This window comes from Lutra lutra, chromosome 3 (assembly GCF_902655055.1).
Source record: "Lutra lutra chromosome 3, mLutLut1.2, whole genome shotgun sequence".
Taxonomy (NCBI): domain Eukaryota; kingdom Metazoa; phylum Chordata; class Mammalia; order Carnivora; family Mustelidae; genus Lutra; species Lutra lutra.
In genome coordinates this window covers 190,010,686-190,028,001 of record NC_062280.1, presented here as the reverse complement: position 1 = coordinate 190,028,001, position 17,316 = coordinate 190,010,686, and the positions used below count along the sequence as shown (strand labels likewise).

General features: G+C 51.5%; 1 protein-coding gene across 1 annotated transcript; it reads left to right on the top strand.

Annotated features, from left to right (window-relative positions):
* Positions 1-3,491: 3,491 nt before the first annotated feature.
* Positions 3,492-10,185, top strand: ZIC5 (Zic family member 5). The gene is made up of 2 exons (XM_047720322.1): positions 3,492-5,134; positions 9,520-10,185. The coding sequence occupies exons 1-2, from the start codon at positions 3,667-3,669 to the stop codon at positions 9,960-9,962; spliced, it is 1,911 nt and encodes a 636-aa protein (XP_047576278.1). The 5' UTR covers positions 3,492-3,666; the 3' UTR covers positions 9,963-10,185.
* Positions 10,186-17,316: the final 7,131 nt, after the last annotated feature.

Here is a 17,316-nt window from a genome sequence, read left to right as displayed (position 1 = left end):
CCAGGAAATGTCCAATTCACTTCCCTTGGAGTTTATTAATCGCCCACACCCATCACAAGGAAACTTGGCTGTGCTCAGCGAGGAACGGAGGGCTCCGGGGGGCCTCGGTCACCACCAGCCCTGCGCAGCGGGAAGCCAGAAGCGCCAGCCCCAGCATCCCCGGGACCGGGTCCTATTGCCTCAAGGCAGCTGGGCGCGGCGGGGCCGCCGGGTTCGGGCCAGCTCGGCGTTTATGGTACCTCCTCGGCCTCCTCCTGCCTTTGTTTGGCTCTGCAAGGAGGCTGCGATTCCGGGTGCAACAGGGAAGTCTGAAAATCGATGCTCCCCAAGAGCACCTGTTGACCCCAGAAAGGGCATTTCCATAGACTGCCACGTTCTGCCCCCACGCCAGTACCTCCGCCGCAAAAGCGGACAAGGGCACGAGTTCTAGGGTCGGCCCTGACAACCGGCGCCACCGCGGAAACACGGGGCTCCGTCCACAGATGGGAACTGGCGTAACGACTTCTACATCCTCCTGCTTTTTTTTTTTTTTTTTAAACCATTATTATTATTTTCTTCAACGCCCTGGAAATCGCTGGTGTTTATTTAGGAAGTGCGACACAGTTATTGGGTCCTTAGAAACTCGGGATGTTAAGGGGGTTTGATTTGGCTCCCAAATGGCTTGAAAAAGAAACGGCGCACCTGGGGTCAGGCGGGTCATCACAATAACAAAAAGCGCGTCTACAAAATAAAAAGCTCTTTTATAAAGAAAGGCAATCCCGGAAATCCACTGCGAGCCTTCCTGGTGACCATCTAGCTAGGCCTATTCTCAGGTTTAATTGGCAGGCAGTTTATTGGCTCCTTATTGGTGTTGATTGAAATTTTGCTCCCAGTTCTTTCTTTTAAGAATTAGCATCTCAAGTCGATTTACCTGAGTCAATTATCTTTTTAGAGTCTGGGTTTGGCCATAAATTTGCAAATATTCATTAAACTCACTTTGTAAATCTCCCTCTTTCCAATCGCCACCCAAATCTCTACTATTTCCTATGAAAGTCTTTTCTTTTTTAAGGCTTCCATAAAAAGAAATTGATCTGGGAGCTGTATTTGAATTAAGACATATTAAATCGATGACAGATACATATCACACTGTGTTTAACAAGAGTTGTACAAGGAGGCGGGTTCCAGATTCCGCATGGCTCTGCTGCACCATTATTCACATTTTTACAGCCTTTTCCTTCATGCCTTCACCCATTAAACCATTAAATTTCAGCAATTCAATAAAACAAAGCAGTTATAATTTTGAGGAAAAGCTATTTTGAAGGGGGTGGAGGTACCCATTTTATTGCACAATAAAAATGCTCAACAATCCATATTAAAAGGCGGGTTATATTTATTTTCTTCTTTATTTATTCGTTCATTATTTGGTTTGTTTTTTACTTATAACCTGTAGGATTGAATGCAAAGCTGTTATGGAAGTAGTGATGATGGTTGCCAAGGAATTCAAATAAGGGGAAACTCCTTTGAAATGTTCTTAGAGAGGATGAAGACACTGGTGACAAATCCAGATATGATGCTTTCCCAGAAACCCATCCATAGAGAAGGCAACCCTCGCTACTTTTGCCTGGTTGGCTTGAGACATTTCAAATCTTTGAGAGGAAAATTGTGAAAGGACTCATCCTCTCCAAATACAGATGCGGATTTTGTCGCTGTTGTTTATTAATTTTTTTCCGTTGTGTTTGCACTCACGCTTTTCTTATTTGCCCGTATTTGAACTTCATGGAGCCTTAGAGAAAAAACCTATTTGAAATTTGATTGTAGTATTTTCTTTGTTTGCTTGTCAGTTTTATAAGAGGAATGACACTCCCAAGGCTCACAGGGAAGTTCCCTGTTGAACATTGCTCAGACCGATATAAGTGGGGCTATTGAATCAGTTTTTTTGAAAATATTTCTTACCACTTCCCAGGACCATCTCTCAGGAACATAAAGATGATGGCTTTATGCAGTCTATTTTTACTTGGGCTGCAAACGAATTAAGCTGGTAACTTGTTTTTTTGTATCCCGGAAGCAGGGGAAAAATCACATTTTAGTCATTATCACTTTTTTACAAATAATTTTATGCAGGGCAACAAAATAAAAATTAAAACCCCTGACTGTAATGTTTGAACATCTTGGAACATCACAAAATTTTAAGATGCTTTCTTTTCAAGAACTGAAGTGACACTTTTGGGCAGCAACAACCCTAAAGTTTGGAGATGCCATATTTCTCCACCCTCCCCCAGCAAAGTGATGCAGGAACCTATTACTCTTTTTAAAGAGGTGTGATAACAAATCCTTTGGAAAGTATAGGGCTTGCCTTTTTTTTTTTTTTAAGCCAGTTTATATCTTTTTCCCCAATAAGACAACTCGCCTACTCTATTAGGGTTAGTCTATTGCTGAATAAATAGCAAAGGTGTTGCTTGATTTTAAAATATTCATTTTACTGGATCAATTTTAATTTGTGGTTCTTTCAATGAAACTGAGGCACACATATGGAGTGCTTTCTGGGCCGGAAAGAAATTCTGCGTAAAGGACATTGTTTACTTAGCTGCTTCCCTCTGGAGAGATGCCGTTTGGCCTGCTCTGCCACTGTATCTCAGAGAGGCAAAAGTTAGAACCGCTGCCCGATGGTCTTCCACCCCCACCCCCGTAGATCTAATTGGAAGTGGCAGATCTAGAACCGACGAGCAGTGAGATTACACTTCGAGCCAACTCCTTTGAACCACGTTGAAAAGGACTGCATGAGCTAAAAAGTCGAGGTAAAACGGTTCCTCTTCGGGAAAGATTTATTTTGACTTCACCTGGTGTCTCGCGGATCCAAATCACTTAAATTGTTTTGCAACCAATAGGACTTTAATATCCTTCCTCGTCTCGTCGCCTGTCGCTGCGCCCTACGGGAGCGCTCGGCAGAGTGGGTGTCCTTCCCAGATAAGAAGTTTCTAGCATCCCCTCTACAAGTACGACGACAGGTACACTCTGTTCACCTTCCTCCTCCAGAGAGCAGCCCAGGGCTCTTCCAACGGAGGAGGTGTAAAGTGTTTGCATGCTGGAGGAGACGCTGCGTGCGGTGAGGCGGGGGTTTTTTGAAGTTGGGGGCTCTCCTCGTCCCGCCTTTTGTCCTGGGGTGGGGGTGGGGGTCCCCAGCCCTTACCCACGCCGCACCCTTCGGCCGCGTGCCGGCGCACGCTCTCCGAAAGGCGCATCATGGGAACGCGGGGCGCTGCGCGCGCAGGCCCAGCGCAAACTTTCTCCAAGTGCAACTTGGGCATCCCCTGGAAGGCGGGGACGCAGGGCTGCAGGGTAGGAGGGGGCGCCAAGCGAAAGCGAAGGCGGCTGCGAGCACGGGGGCGGATCCCTGCTGGGCCCGAGGCCTGAATGGGAGCCAATCCGGCAGCCGGGGCTGCTGCCAATCACGCTGTTCTCTCCAATCCCACCCGTGCCATTTCCAAAATCTCGGTCCCACTGTGCAGCTCAAATGTGGTGTGCGCTCTGCCAATCGCTGGAGGACAGAGTGGGAACAGGAATAAGCAGAGTTAGGAGGCCAGGACAAAGAAGTTAAAGAGAGCCTAATATATACATGTGTTTGAAGGTGGGCAGAGGGAAAAAAAAGTCCCCCCAGTGAGGGTCTATGGGTCTGATTGTGCGGTTCTGATGGAGCCCCCCTTGAGCAAGAGGAACCCGCCAGCGCTGAGATTAGCGGATTTGGCAACGGCTCAGGCCAGGCCGCTTCAGAATATGACAGGCTTCCCGGCGCTGGCCAGCCCGCCCGCCCACTCCCACCTCCAAGCCACAGCCACGCACCTCCGCCCTCGGGACCTGAGCGCTGACCCCGGCGTGGCCATGACTCCGCTCGGACCCGAGCACATGGCTCAGGCGAGCGCGCTCGGCCTCAGCCCTCCCTCCCAGGCGCTCCCGGCACAGCCCGAGGCGCCGGCGGCCGCCGCCCGCGCCGCACTCTCGGTCGCGCACCCCGGCGCCTGCACCTACCCGGGTGGCGGGGGCAGCAGCCGCGCGCAGCCCTCCGCGCCCCCGCCCCCAGCCCCTCCTCTTCCTCCCTCCCCTTCACCCCCTCCTCCTCCCCCTCCCCCTCCTCCTGCCCTCTCGGGCTACACCACCACCGACAGTGGCGGCGGCGGCAGCAGCGGCAAAGGCCACAGCAGGGACTTCGTCCTCCGGAGGGACCTTTCCGCCACGGCCCCCGCGGCGGCCATGCACGGGGTCCCGCTTGGAGGGGAGCAGCGGTCTGGCACCGGCTCCCCCCAGCACTCGGCCCCGCCTCCCCACTCGGCCGGCATGTTCATCTCCGCCAGCGGCACCTACGCGGGCCCGGACGGCAGCGGCGGCGGGGGCCCGGCGCTCTTCCCTGCGCTGCACGACGCTCCGGGAGCCCCCGGCGGCCACACGCACCCGCTCAACGGCCAGATGCGCCTGGGGCTGGCGGCGGCCGCGGCAGCTGCCGCGGCGGAGCTATACAGCCGCACGGAGCCTCCCTTCGCGCCGCGCTCCGGGGACGCGCACTACGGGGCGGTGGCGGCGGCTGCTGCCGCCGCCCTGCACGGCTACGGAGCGGTGAACTTAAACCTGAACCTGGCAGCGGCCGCGGCGGCTGCGGCGGCCGGGCCCGGGCCCCACCTGCAGCACCACGCGCCGCCCCCGGCGCCGCCGCCGCCGCCGCCGCCGCCGGCGCCCGCGCAGCACCCGCACCAGCACCACCCCCACCTCCCAGGGGCGGCCGGGGCCTTCCTGCGCTACATGCGGCAGCCAATCAAGCAGGAGCTCATCTGCAAGTGGATCGACCCGGACGAGCTGGCCGGGCCGCCGCAGCCGCCACCACCGCCCCCGGCCGGCGGCGCCAAGCCCTGCTCCAAAACTTTCGGCACTATGCACGAGCTGGTGAACCACGTCACGGTGGAGCACGTGGGCGGCCCCGAGCAAAGCAACCACGTCTGCTTTTGGGAGGAATGTCCGCGCGAGGGCAAGCCCTTCAAGGCCAAATACAAGCTCATCAACCACATCCGCGTGCACACGGGCGAGAAGCCCTTTCCCTGCCCGTTCCCGGGCTGCGGCAAGGTCTTCGCGCGCTCCGAGAACCTCAAGATCCACAAGCGCACTCATACAGGTGGGTGTCTGTCCCCGGCCGCGTCGCCGCCGCCGCCGCCTCCCGCGCCGCCACCGCTTCCGCCGCTGCTCCTCTTCCTCCTCCTCCTGCTCGCCTTCATTTTCCCTCCTTCTGCTGCTTCTCTTCGCATACGTATAACCCGGACATGTGACTTCTTTTTTTTCTCTCCCTCCCTTTTTTTCTACGAATAAGTAATTCGATAGCACACACAGGCCCCGCGCTGGGTTCCCACACGGTGGAGTCTCCAGCGCGTCCGCAGCCCCTCGGCCGGGACCGGCAACGCGCTCCAGCCGCCGCCGCCGCCGCCCCGGATCGGAAGCAGCAGCAGTCGGAGCAGGAAGGCGCCCAGGACGGTCGGCAGCCCCCGTTCGCCCGGCCCCGGGAACCTGGGGAGGGCGATGGGGCAGGGGGACCGGAGCCGCCCCCGTGGCGGACCCCTTGCGGTCGCCGTGCCCCGGAGAGCGGGCGTGCGAGGGGGCACGTGGGATTTACTCCAGTGTTGAGGCCTCTAGGCCCAGCTCGAGGCGGCCCTAACAGGAGGGGAGGGGTCCCGTCCCTCCGGGGCGTGGTGCACAAGGCCAAAGGAATGCGCCCCTGCCCCCCCATCTCCCCCCCACACACAGTCACACACCCCACACCGCCCCCAAACCACTTCACACACCCGTGTCTCATACCACCCACCTCTGCCTCGTTGCTGGACACCCACATGCTGGCACACTCCTCCTCCACGTACACCCTCGCGCACACTTTCTCAGTTACACGCCTTCGCATACACCCACGCTCACACTCGCAGTATCACACAGCTCTGTCACACACTCACACGTGCCCTAGAAGGTGCTGGAGAAATTCGCTCTGTCCTTCCAGAAAAGGTTCTAGTTGGGAGGAGGACAGGGTGAGAGCTAGTCTTTTGCGGGCATTGGCCCCGCGGAGGAACTTGGGGGCAAACCCCCGGCTCTGCGGCGACCCCTCCCATCCCAGCCCCCGGTCCTGCCCCCCCACCCCGTGAAGGCGATTGCGGCGGGGCCGGTGGGGTGTTTTCTGTGGGTCGTGTGTCCCCGTCGAACGCACGAGCGCGTTACGCGGAAGCGCTGATGAGCGCGAGCGGTCGGGATTTATAGGGACAGACGATATTACCCCTCGGAGGACACTTAAGTAACTGGAGTTTACGTTCAGTAATTACTTAGCTGATTTATCGGCGCTGGGCGGCGAGGAGGCAGCCGCCGCGCGTGGGCCCAGCGCCCGGCTGGCGGCCGGGGCCGGGGCCGAGGGCATCGGGGGCGCCAGGCGGATCTGCGGGGGGAGCCGGGTCGGGGTGGCCTGGGGCCGGGGCCGGGCTCCTGTCTGCCAGCACCTGGCAGGCCTCACGTGCACCGTCGAGGGGCCGGAGGAAGTCTTCCCAGGAAGTCTCCGAGCCATTCCCATTTTTCGATTCGGGATCGGCCCGCCCTAAGGAGTTTTCCAAAAGGAAAAACTTCCCTAGAGGCTTTTGGAAAAAGTCCCTGACCCGTTTAGCCAGCTGTTTGCCCCTACGCCCAGCCCTTGCCGCCGGGACAGGGTTCCAGGACCCTAAAGGGTGCACGCGGGGCGCAGGAGGTGGAGCTGCCCTCAACCCCGAACCCAGTGGGTCCCCGAGAGCAGAGCCTGCGGCCTGCGTCTCCTGGCCCTTCCCGCCTTTGCAGGCCTCGGAGAGAGGCGGGGCTGGTGGGGGCTTTCTTCCGCGGCGGCCGGAGCGGGGGCCGTTTCCGCGCGCGTGGAGCAAGGAACTGGGGGGTGCCCGGCTCCCCGCTCCCGCGGACGGCGGCCTCCGGGGAGAGGGGCGCGCGCACGGCGGGGCGGAGATCCCGGGTGCTGGGGGGCCCAGGCCCGAGCTGCTTTCTGGTTCCAAAGCGTGCGCAGCGTTGCGGTTCCTGCCCGGCCGCCGGGGGCCCCGTGGTTCTCGCCCGGGCCGCGGGGAGCGATGCCAGCTCCGGGTCCACGGGCCGCCTCGCCCAGGCGCCTTGTGTGCGGCAGGGGGACCATCGGGGACCCCCCCCCTACCACGGCGCTCTCGCGTTTGGGGGTTATCCGGGATCCCGGAACAAACGGAGCAAAGGGAGTGATTCCGCGGCCGCTCCCGAAGGCCCATTTCCTAACCCACGTGCCCCCAGTTCGGTTTATATCCATCGGGCCGGACTCTAGTTCCCTCCGGGACAGGGAACGAATAGGCAGGAGAAGAGCTCATGCACGGCCCTTACTCTCTCGAATTCTGCAAGTGGTTAAATTCTGATTGACCCCCCGGCCTGAATCTGAAATGTAAACACTGGGGTCTCTCACCCTTCCCAGTTAGCTAGAATTTGCTCAGTGCCCCTCTTAGGCCGCCTGAAAGACAGGCGGTCCTTTCACCTTTACTACCCTCCCCTGCTTTCTTCCTCTACCTCCTTCATCCCTCCTTTCCTACTCCCCCGCCCCCCATCCCACATCTCCCTTCCCTGGGCCTAATTGCGTCTCTGTGTCGTGGGCAGTGCGAGGCGGCCGGTGTGGAAGCGGTGCGCTCTCTTCCGGACCCTGGTTACGCAGGGAGCACCGAAGCAGGAGAACTCCAGACAGCACTGCCCTTTTCCAAAGGATGAATAAAGCCGCTTAGGCCTACGTATTGAAGATTATAATTTTGTAAATTATGCCCCTTTAAGTTAATATTATCTTTAGTTTTTAAAGTAGAACACAGAAGTCAGAACAGATAACATGTTTTGATAAAAAGTGATTTAACATTTTTTTGTTGGCGTTGCAGGTCATCTGCTGAGAATGTTGGGATGATTGTGTTACGTTTTGTGTTTTTCCCTCTGTAGATCCATGCCGCCTGTATGTTTGAATAATAACCTAATTTCATGTTTAGACAGTATTTCCAGGTGGGATAAGTTATATTCCAGCCATCTGAGTACTTCCAGACCTATTAATACACTCTGGCATCGGAGCAGTTAGCATTGGTGAAATTAAAAAAACAAAAACCCAAAACAAAACAAAAACGAAAACAACACTGCACTGAAATATTTGTATAGGAAAATTCACAAAAACTTATATACACTCAGCTGTTTTAATAGTTGTTTGTTTTTAAAAATATATATATATTATCCCAAACTAAGGAAAAAGCCAGACCTCGTGAGCCAGCAGAATAGCTGCTAGAATGTAGAGAAATTCAATTTTATTTTTAAAATCATGTAAATATTATTGAATAAACAATATTATTGAAGTGTTATTGAACAATAATGTGTCTGAGATGGCTTGTTCAGTCTTGACTCGAATACATCAAGTTCGTAGATGCTTAGGTGAGAGAGAAAATCCGTACTGTTAACTATCTTCCTTTCTCGCTCTTTAATGCCGGCATAAATGGCTGGGTTTCCGTTAAGCATTGTCTTATTGAGGATTTCCACTTCCTGCACTAGGGGCCTTGTGCTTAAAGGCATGGCGTCCCTGAGGTGGTTAGAGCAGTTTCAAGGGGCCATGGGCCAAAGACTGGTAAATAGTCCCTTTTCTGACTGTTAAATAAGGTAGGAAGCTGTCAGCATCTGTTTCCCTGGAACGTCAGGTGCGGGCTTGGTTCTGGCGGGGCCTTGAGGGCCTTGCTAATGTTTGCTAAGATCCCCTTCCTCAGGCTCTTAATTGCCTTGCAAGCTGGGAGGGAAGGTGGTAGAATGAAGAGGCGGTTGGCCTAGTCTCTTACGCAGCCAGGCTTATAAAAAATCAAGCGATGGGATTGTGTGTTTCACAGGTGCCTTTGTTTCTGAAGAGAACAGGATTTGTCTTTATTTCATTTCTTTTCCCATCAGGGGAACCCTGGGGCCGCTCTGAAACAAAATGCCATTATTATAATTTTATGGCACCCCCCTCACTTCTCTTTTAATTTAGTGGACTTGCTTACTTTCCTTCTCTTTTTCTTATATTCTTCCCCCAAGCTGTGACTTTGGAAGAATCATTTTATCAGCATTTATCTTGACAGGGGATCTGCTTGTATTTTTGCGGGAACAGACCCTGAGGGCAGTGACAACCTGGGTATTGGGGTCCTGGTTGGGTTTCCGTGTTGCCTCCTGGACTTCGCTGTACCCATTTCCCCTCACCCCCCCCCCCCCCCCGTGCCCACCCCCCTACTCCCCACCCCCAGCCCTGTGGTGCTGCGGGGATTGACATCCAGCTTCTCACAAGCCCAGGTCCAGGGAGAGCCTCCAGGCCCATCCCTGAAGGATCCCTACCCTGCTGCCTTCTGGAACATAGGGATTAGGAATGGAAACCAGGCTGGGGAGTTGGCCTTCAAGAGAATGGGAAAATGCCTCCAGATTTCCTCTCTAAGATTTCTGTCTCAAGTGAGGGGTCTCTGAAAAGCAACTGTTGACCTTCCCTATGTTTTGTTGCAGGGGAAAAGCCTTTCAAATGTGAATTTGATGGCTGTGACAGGAAGTTTGCCAACAGCAGCGATCGCAAGAAACATTCCCATGTCCACACCAGCGACAAGCCCTACTACTGCAAGATCCGGGGCTGTGACAAGTCCTACACTCACCCCAGCTCTCTGAGGAAACACATGAAGATTCACTGCAAGTCCCCCCCGCCTTCTCCAGGAGCCCTTGGTTACTCCTCAGTGGGGACTCCAGTGGGTGCCCCTTTATCCCCTGTGCTGGACCCAACCCGGAGTCGCTCTAGCACTCTGTCCCCTCAGGTGACCAACCTCAATGAGTGGTACGTTTGCCAGGCCAGCGGAGCCCCCAGCCACCTTCATACACCTTCCAGCAATGGAACCACCTCGGAGTCTGAAGACGAGGAGATGTATGGGAACACTGAGGTTGCGCGGACCATACGTTAGAATTTACTCGTGATAATAATAATAAGTCATAAGTGGGAGTCCTTGGACCATATCCTAACCTGAGACAATGCCGAGCCTGAGACAAACCCTTGACTCAGACTTGCCACCGGGTCTAATTAGCCCTATTTATTCCGTATGAAACCCTATGGTGTTTGTACATTTAATTAATTTAATTAAGATATTTGGGTTTTTTCTTTCTTCTTCTTCTTAGAAAACAAACAAACAAACAAAAAAAACAATCGAACTGGACTTGTACGTTGCAGGGGGACAGGGCTAGGAGCAAGATGTACCAAGGGTTAATCGAGATCCACACTGCCAATGCAATATCCGTAGACTTTGGAAGGAGTGAGAAAAAGCATGAAGTCAGAACTGCACAGAGCAACAAGGCCCTCTGCATTTCCCGCAGTGCCTCGAGAATGCCTTTACCACCACAACCTGGGCTGCTTTGGAGCCTCTTAGCCTCCTCCTTGGGCCCTAAGTCTAAAAAGGCGTCTTGATTGTAAGCCACACACTTGCTGCATCACCAACAGATCTCAGACTGTACCTGTGTCCAAAACTATTTGTAAAAACCCTTTAAGTTCGAAGAGTTGTCATTGGAAATTCCCACTCTTTTCTTACTGATCTCCTCTTAACGCACTATTTTTATACAGGATTGTTGCCTCAGTACCCTGCCTGCGTGACGGAAAGAGAAAAAGATGCAGCAGACTTAGCACGTCTCCATTGATTGTGCTACTGTGATTGTTCTAGCAAAAGTGGAGAGAAGCGCTGCTGCAGTAGACAACTGTGCAACTGTGATTTTTTGTGAAATAGAAGAAATTCAAGTGTTCTCCTTTTTCTCTATGGGTTTTTTTTTCTTTTTTTTTAATCTGAAATCTCAGATGCTGCCTCTTGATTGGGTCCAAACGTCTCATGTAATAAAAAGATAAGTCTTGGATAAGTGTTTGGGGATTGCCAAAATTAACAGGCAAGTCTAAGGAGGTGTGATGTCGGCAACATGCCTATTTTAGGGAAAGCTGTTGTTTTTAAAACAGGCCAAGCCCTCTTTTATACTGTTGTATCAACCTTTTAAAAAGTCTTTATTTTTCAATGCCCGAAACTGCATTTTTGTGTTTTTTTTTCCTCTACCTGAGCACCGAGCGCACGGAACTGGATCCCATTTGAAAACGACAGTGTGTGAAGTGTACGATTTACATTAAAAGAGGGGAGGGAGTTGCTGTACATATTAAAATTTTTTAAAAGGTTTATAGTTACCACCAAACACTGATGAATGTGTGACCTTTGCCAGAGCTGTCAAGCAAGGATAAAAAAGGTCAAGGACCTAGGACAATAACTGTTAGTCAATTTATTTGCAGTCCGTGCAACACATCTCGTGCAAAATATAGCCCATCATAAACATCATACAAATATACTAAAGAGCACTAATTTATCCTCAGAGACCCTGAAGACACCCCCTCCCCAGGGTTTGTAGAAATTTGTTTTGTGTGCTGTGAGTGGTTGATGCAGTCTTGTCATTGTTAATAACGTGTGTGAACACTATTATTTGTACAGTTGAATTAATTTATTTTCAGACATCATCCTTTGTTTTTTCCTGGAAGAGTTCAAAGCACACCAAAGAATTATATTATACATTTTGGTGAAAGATTGTCATTTATGACCCACGGTTTATTTAAGGAAAAAAAAAGAAAAAAGGAAAGAAAATGGGGGAATATATTTTTAAGCTTACTTGAATGAACAACGTAATGTGAAAACCAGGACTCTTCCTGCATGTCTTTTTTGCATTGTGTTGACAAGATTATATATAGTTTATAGATATATTATATTACTAGTACGGTGCATGGTGCTGTCACTTTGAAAGCCTTTCAATGTTGTCTTCAGATTGTTACAGTGACTATGAAACATGCAGACCCTCCTTTATAAAGAAAAAGACCATAAAACTTGAATATAAAATGATTCTACATTTTTAAAGTTTATTTGCTTTTCATATACCCACTTTCAGAGCTCTTTCAAATAGACAAAGTAGGTATGGACTTCGGGGGGATAATTTATGTATCGTAAACTTATTAGAACAAAATATTCCTGATTTATGATGAGTTGTTTTATTTATACAACTTTTTCAATGGTAGTTTGCACTATTCTTTATTATGCTACAGGTTTATTTATTATGAAACAAAGGAATATGTATTTTATGTATTTTGCCATGCCTAGGGTCGCTCTGCCACAGATTTATTGGTTCTCGATACACCGAAAATGAAAACTTAAAAATGTGTACCTCCACTAGAAAGAAAGCAAGAATGATTATGAAGTTAAAAATTTAATAAAGGTATTCTTCCTATGTCTTGTTTATGTTTTACCTAATGGCGTGTTTCTGCCATTCTCGTACAAACAGAACAGGTTGCTGACCAGAGGACAGTGGGTTCTCCTGAGCTCTTAATTCTTAGCCTCTCCCCAAGCAATAACATTTTTATAGCTTGGTTTACTTTACAATCATAATCTAGAAAATGCAGTGTATTTATGAAGACTAAGCCGTGTAAGTTGCATGTAACACCAGCATAAATCTTAGGGGTTACTGTGTTCGTTGGTTAATAATATCCTGAGGGATCCTAGTCACTGAAAATCTGAGAAGTGAATCTGAGCATTTCTTTGGTGTCTAGCCTCTGAAGTAAAAAGGTAAAAAGAATGAAGAAAAGAGGCAGGGACAGGGAGAGGCTTCCAGACACAAAGAAGGTAAACTCAGGAGCCGGGATAGGTGCGGAGTTTAACAGGCTGAATGAATGGTGGGCATTGAATGCCCCTCACCATCAGGTAATGGGGGCGGGGGGCTGGGGGGGTGGCTTCCAGTTCGACTGGTTTATTTGCAAGTGGAGCTGATCTGGGAAGCCTAGCTCAGCATTTTAAGGCAGGTGGTAGCTAGAAATTAGACTCATGGCCACAAAATATCCCAGTGGCTCGAACTCGTGTAATTGGCTATCCACACGTACAGGGCTGATTTGATTGTGGGCTTTTTTCACTTAGCTGGTACAAAACTGATAAATGGCAACGAGTTTTTAAAAAGAGAAGAGAACAATTGGTAGTCACGTCCAAAAGCAGTTCTCCATAAGGTTATGGTGGTTTTTAAAAGTCAGCTTTGTCCGATGTAGTGAAGGTGAAACACGTTGCAATGAGCTGTTTTAAGCCAGATGACGATAACCAGCGCACGAAGTGAAAACACTCATGGCTACGGGCCCCAATCAATGGGAAAACTTATAGCTCTCTAATGAAGTTTCTCGTGAAAGGGGTGACACAAAGCCACCAAGACATGAATCATTCATGGGAAATATAAAAGATAAAAGATATCTGACAATGAGCAGAACCTTGTATAGAGTGTATAAAACAAGTTTCCCCTTCTTATTTTCTGCTTTAAAACGCACAATCTCCCACTCCCAGAGTTCTCTGTCCAGTCTATAGAGTTAAAATTGACCACTGCCCGTCCCGCGCCACTTCAAAGTAATTTAGTCCAGAACGGAAGGCTTGGCGCTTGGACAATCTTCATGGTGTGTTAAGATTTCTATGGCAATTGGCAAGCAAGACGTTCCCATCTGAATATGTCTCAAAGAAAGCCACTATTGACACTACGTTGGCTATCATCAAAGACTTCATCTCTCCTCGGCAAAACGTCGCCCTTGTGGCCCTCACAAACATTTTAAATCATCTACCTTTTGTTTTCCGTGCTAGGAGAATCTTCCAGTACATGGCTATTTGTAGGGGAGATATATCTTTTCCCTATTCAGGATTTTCTTTGGTAAAACTCCTGCTCCAAAAATCTAAATCACAGAGAAATAGCTTGAGGGTGGGAATTCTATTCTTTCAAGGAGTTTGGAGATGGCCACACAAGAGGGATAGCACCCGGGACAGGAAAGGAGGAGGCCCGAAGTCCTTGAAAGTGAGGCCCAGCTATCAGCCTACCTGTCTGTACTGCACCCTTGTCATTTACTAAATCTTGCATTTGGGGGAAGTTGTTTGAGATCACAGTGGTTCCTTCTGCCTGCCTACCTACCTACTAGCATCTAATCTGTCTGTCTATCGATCTGTCATCTCTTTCCCTATGAAATGGGAGATGTTCCCCCTGAACTATTTTTTAGCCCAGTTTGGTTAGGAAATAGGACTGGGGGGCGAGGAGGGAGATAATCTGGTTCCTCCAGTGATCATCTAAGTCAGAGAGGAAAGGAAAGCTGAATACAAGAGAAACAAACAATCCAGACACTTACCAATACTGTCAGCCCCTCACATCACACTACCCACCATCTACCAAAATGGACACAAGGCCAGGAAAACCCAGCCTCCCGAGATTGGAGGGACGGCTAACGAGACCCACGGTGACACTGCACTGGGGTTGCCAGCCCAGCACTTTCCCTGCGTGAAGGAAAACTCACAGACCCCCGCCCCCCCCACGCCCACGCCCAAACACTCCCGGGGCACACACATTCACAAGGGGCACAAGTGCCTAATCAGGCAGGGAGAAGTTCAAAGGCATGTTCTTTGAAATTCAAACTACTGCTTTTCTGGTACACCCACGGGAGCGTCAGGATTGCTATGGCAATGGGCTGGGCCAGGGGACTCGCTGGCAGAGGCTCGACAGCGATTCGAGACACTCTATTAAGATACAGTTTGCAGTGACCTGTACTTCCATGCCAACTTAGCGCGCTCAATTTTCACCTCGTCGGAAATATCTGTATTACATATAACGCTGCCCATATAATCGGAGACGCACGACCCCTAATAGCATAGGTCTTTTCACCCACTTGTTGTTCCGATCTCCCATGGATCCTCCTAGCTGGCGAGAAAGGGGAGAGGGAGACAGAGGAGAGGAGGAGAGCGGCCCGGGTGGGGGTGGGGTGGGTGCGCTCAGAGGCGGGGACCGAGCCAGGGGCGCCTGGGCTCCAGTTCCTCTTCCTTCTCTCCCCACCTAAGTACTTTTATTTGCAGAGCGATTGTTCTTTGTTTATTTAATACAAGTACTGTGTGAATGGTGAAAAATAAACACGATGAAAAATAACCAAACAGATGATTCCTCCGAGTGAAAAAGCCCGGACTTAATAAAAGTGCGAAGCAGTCACCGCTGAATGAGAAACCCTTTGAAGTGGAACTTATTATAGGAGGAATACTTCGGGGTTGCCTTAACGACGCCGCTGAATCGAAAGCGCTCGCCTTTGTCAGCGATTTGTTCTCCTTTGCTGGGGTGCCCGGAGAAATTACTTACAAGGGCTGCCTTAACATGCAGCCTGCAAATCAGTAACTTTGCAGCTCAGACTTGCAGACGCCACTCGGCAACCGACAAAAAGAAGTCAGGGGGAAACGCACCGAGCTTTCACGCCGAGCCTCTGGGGATGGGGGCGCACGGGCGTGTTGGGGGCGGCAGATAAGAAGTTGTCTTACAACTGGCCCCCCTCACCCGGCCTCCCCACCCCGACCCCCCCCCCCCCCCCCCCCCCGAGCCGGAGCCGGGTCCCGGCCGGCCGCGGGGGGCCTCGCGGGCTGCAGGGGAGGCCGGGCCTCTCCCGGGGCCCTCCAGCGAGGGGCGCTCTTCCACGTGCTGGCCCGGGCGCGGGACTTTCCCAGCGGTCCCCGCTATATTTAATAAGGGTCGTTTATCACCCGGGCGCTTTGAAGGGTCGCCTCCAGCCCTGTGCCCATTAGAAAGGCGGAGGTGACATTTAAACTCCGTTTTCAAGGATCGCGGGGGGATTTCAATGAAAAGGCAACTCGTTTGTCTTATGAGCCTGGAAACAACCCCCTTCTCGCTCCTTTTGGCCACATGGCATAACTCAGAAACAATAGTTCAAAAGTGAAACGGCATCGTGGTGTTCACTCGGAGACAGGCCCCCGTCTAGCACCGGAGAAAAGGGGTAGTCCGCGAGACAATGTGCTTTTTGTGTCCGCCTCTGTCACAAGGATTGTGTTGTTTGCTTTGGAGGCTGCGCCTGTTACACTTCGCTGAAAGTGCTTGTGTTAAACAACAGTTATAAGTCATCCAAAACAACAAACATTTTGATTTTCTTTGCCTAAAGGGCTTTCCCTGGCTATGGGCACCGTGAAAAAATAATGTCCTTGCTGAGAAAGGAACACCAGTAGTAGCATTCGAAGCGGGCGCATTAAATATTGAATGACACGGGGAAAAAGAGCTTGTCGAGGGGCACTCAGCCTTAAAGTCTTTCTTCAACTTTGTCTTCGGTGGCTGCCGGACTATTTAAGATGGTATTAATTAAGGCAGCTTCGGATGCCGCCGAGCCCGCGGGCCCCTCGGCCGCGCTCGGTCAATGGGCCTGTGTCCCCGCGCTGTGCTCACGCGTTGGCTGAGCCGAGTGCAAATGTCACTTCTCATTTGGAGGCTGAAGAGAAGGGCCCATCCTACGTGAAGGGCAGCGGGGAGGCCGTCCTCAGCAGGCGTTAAAGGAATACGAGGGCCTGGGGGGAGGGGAGGGGAGGCGGGAACAAAATGGGAACAGCTGCCCTGGGCCGGGGAGGTTAGTGCGCCGGCGCCCGCCACTTCGGGCCCGTTTGGGGGAGAGTGCCGTTTAGCACAGGAGGGTCACGCGGGACTCGCAGGGTGGGGACACTCGCTTTGGTCTGCTCTTGCGTGGAGAAAATTTACCCCCCGCACCCCCGCGCGTCCTGCAAAAATGCATTAGGCCGTCAGGCCGGGCGTTATTTTACAAAGGGCCTAGCTGGTACAAAGAAAGGCGAAAACTTGGTGCGAACAGGCTTCTTTACTGACTTCCTCCTTTCCCTTAAGGTCCCTTTCCCAGATCACAAACCTCTGCCAAGGACCTCCGCTCCAATTTACAGATGGCGAAGCTGAGACCTCAAGCAAGATTTTTGTCGATATCCCCTCCAGGCGGTGGGAAGACCAAAGGCCCAGACACACTGGAGTCCTCTTTAAGGGCGCCAAGAACTGCGCCAAAACATCCTCTCCTCCCCAAAGCCAAACGTTTGACTCAAAATCAAATGGAAGTTGATTTCAGCAGCTGGAAATTACTAACATTAAAAAAAAAAAAAAAGCAAGCTTACAGCTAAGTCACTGTGACATAAGTGAAACGAGTACTTTTAAGAAACTTTGTGAACTCTCTGTTCTTGACAAGGAGAGACAAGACTCGGCTGGGGAAAGGGGTGCAGGGGATCCTGCCCGACTAACTTCTGCGGCCAGAACCCCCACGGGAGGCCCCGTCTGCTGGTGTGGAGTTCCAAATGGACGTGGGCCTTCCCTTTCATTACAAGGTGCCCGGAAGGGGTCGGGAGATGCTGTCAAACTCTCCGTCGCGCCCTCTTTGCCCGTGCAGAGGTTAGCATCCTTAACTTTATTATTATTTTTTTTTAAATT

Excerpts from the sequence above, each read along its gene's own strand:
- ZIC5 (XM_047720322.1), top strand. The coding sequence starts at position 3,667 with ATGGAGCCCCCCTTGAGCAAGAGGAACCCGCCAGCGCTGAGATTAGCG. Across the intron at positions 5,135-9,519 it reads CCACAAGCGCACTCATACAG|GGGAAAAGCCTTTCAAATGT; the intron begins GTGGGTGTCTGT and ends GTTTTGTTGCAG.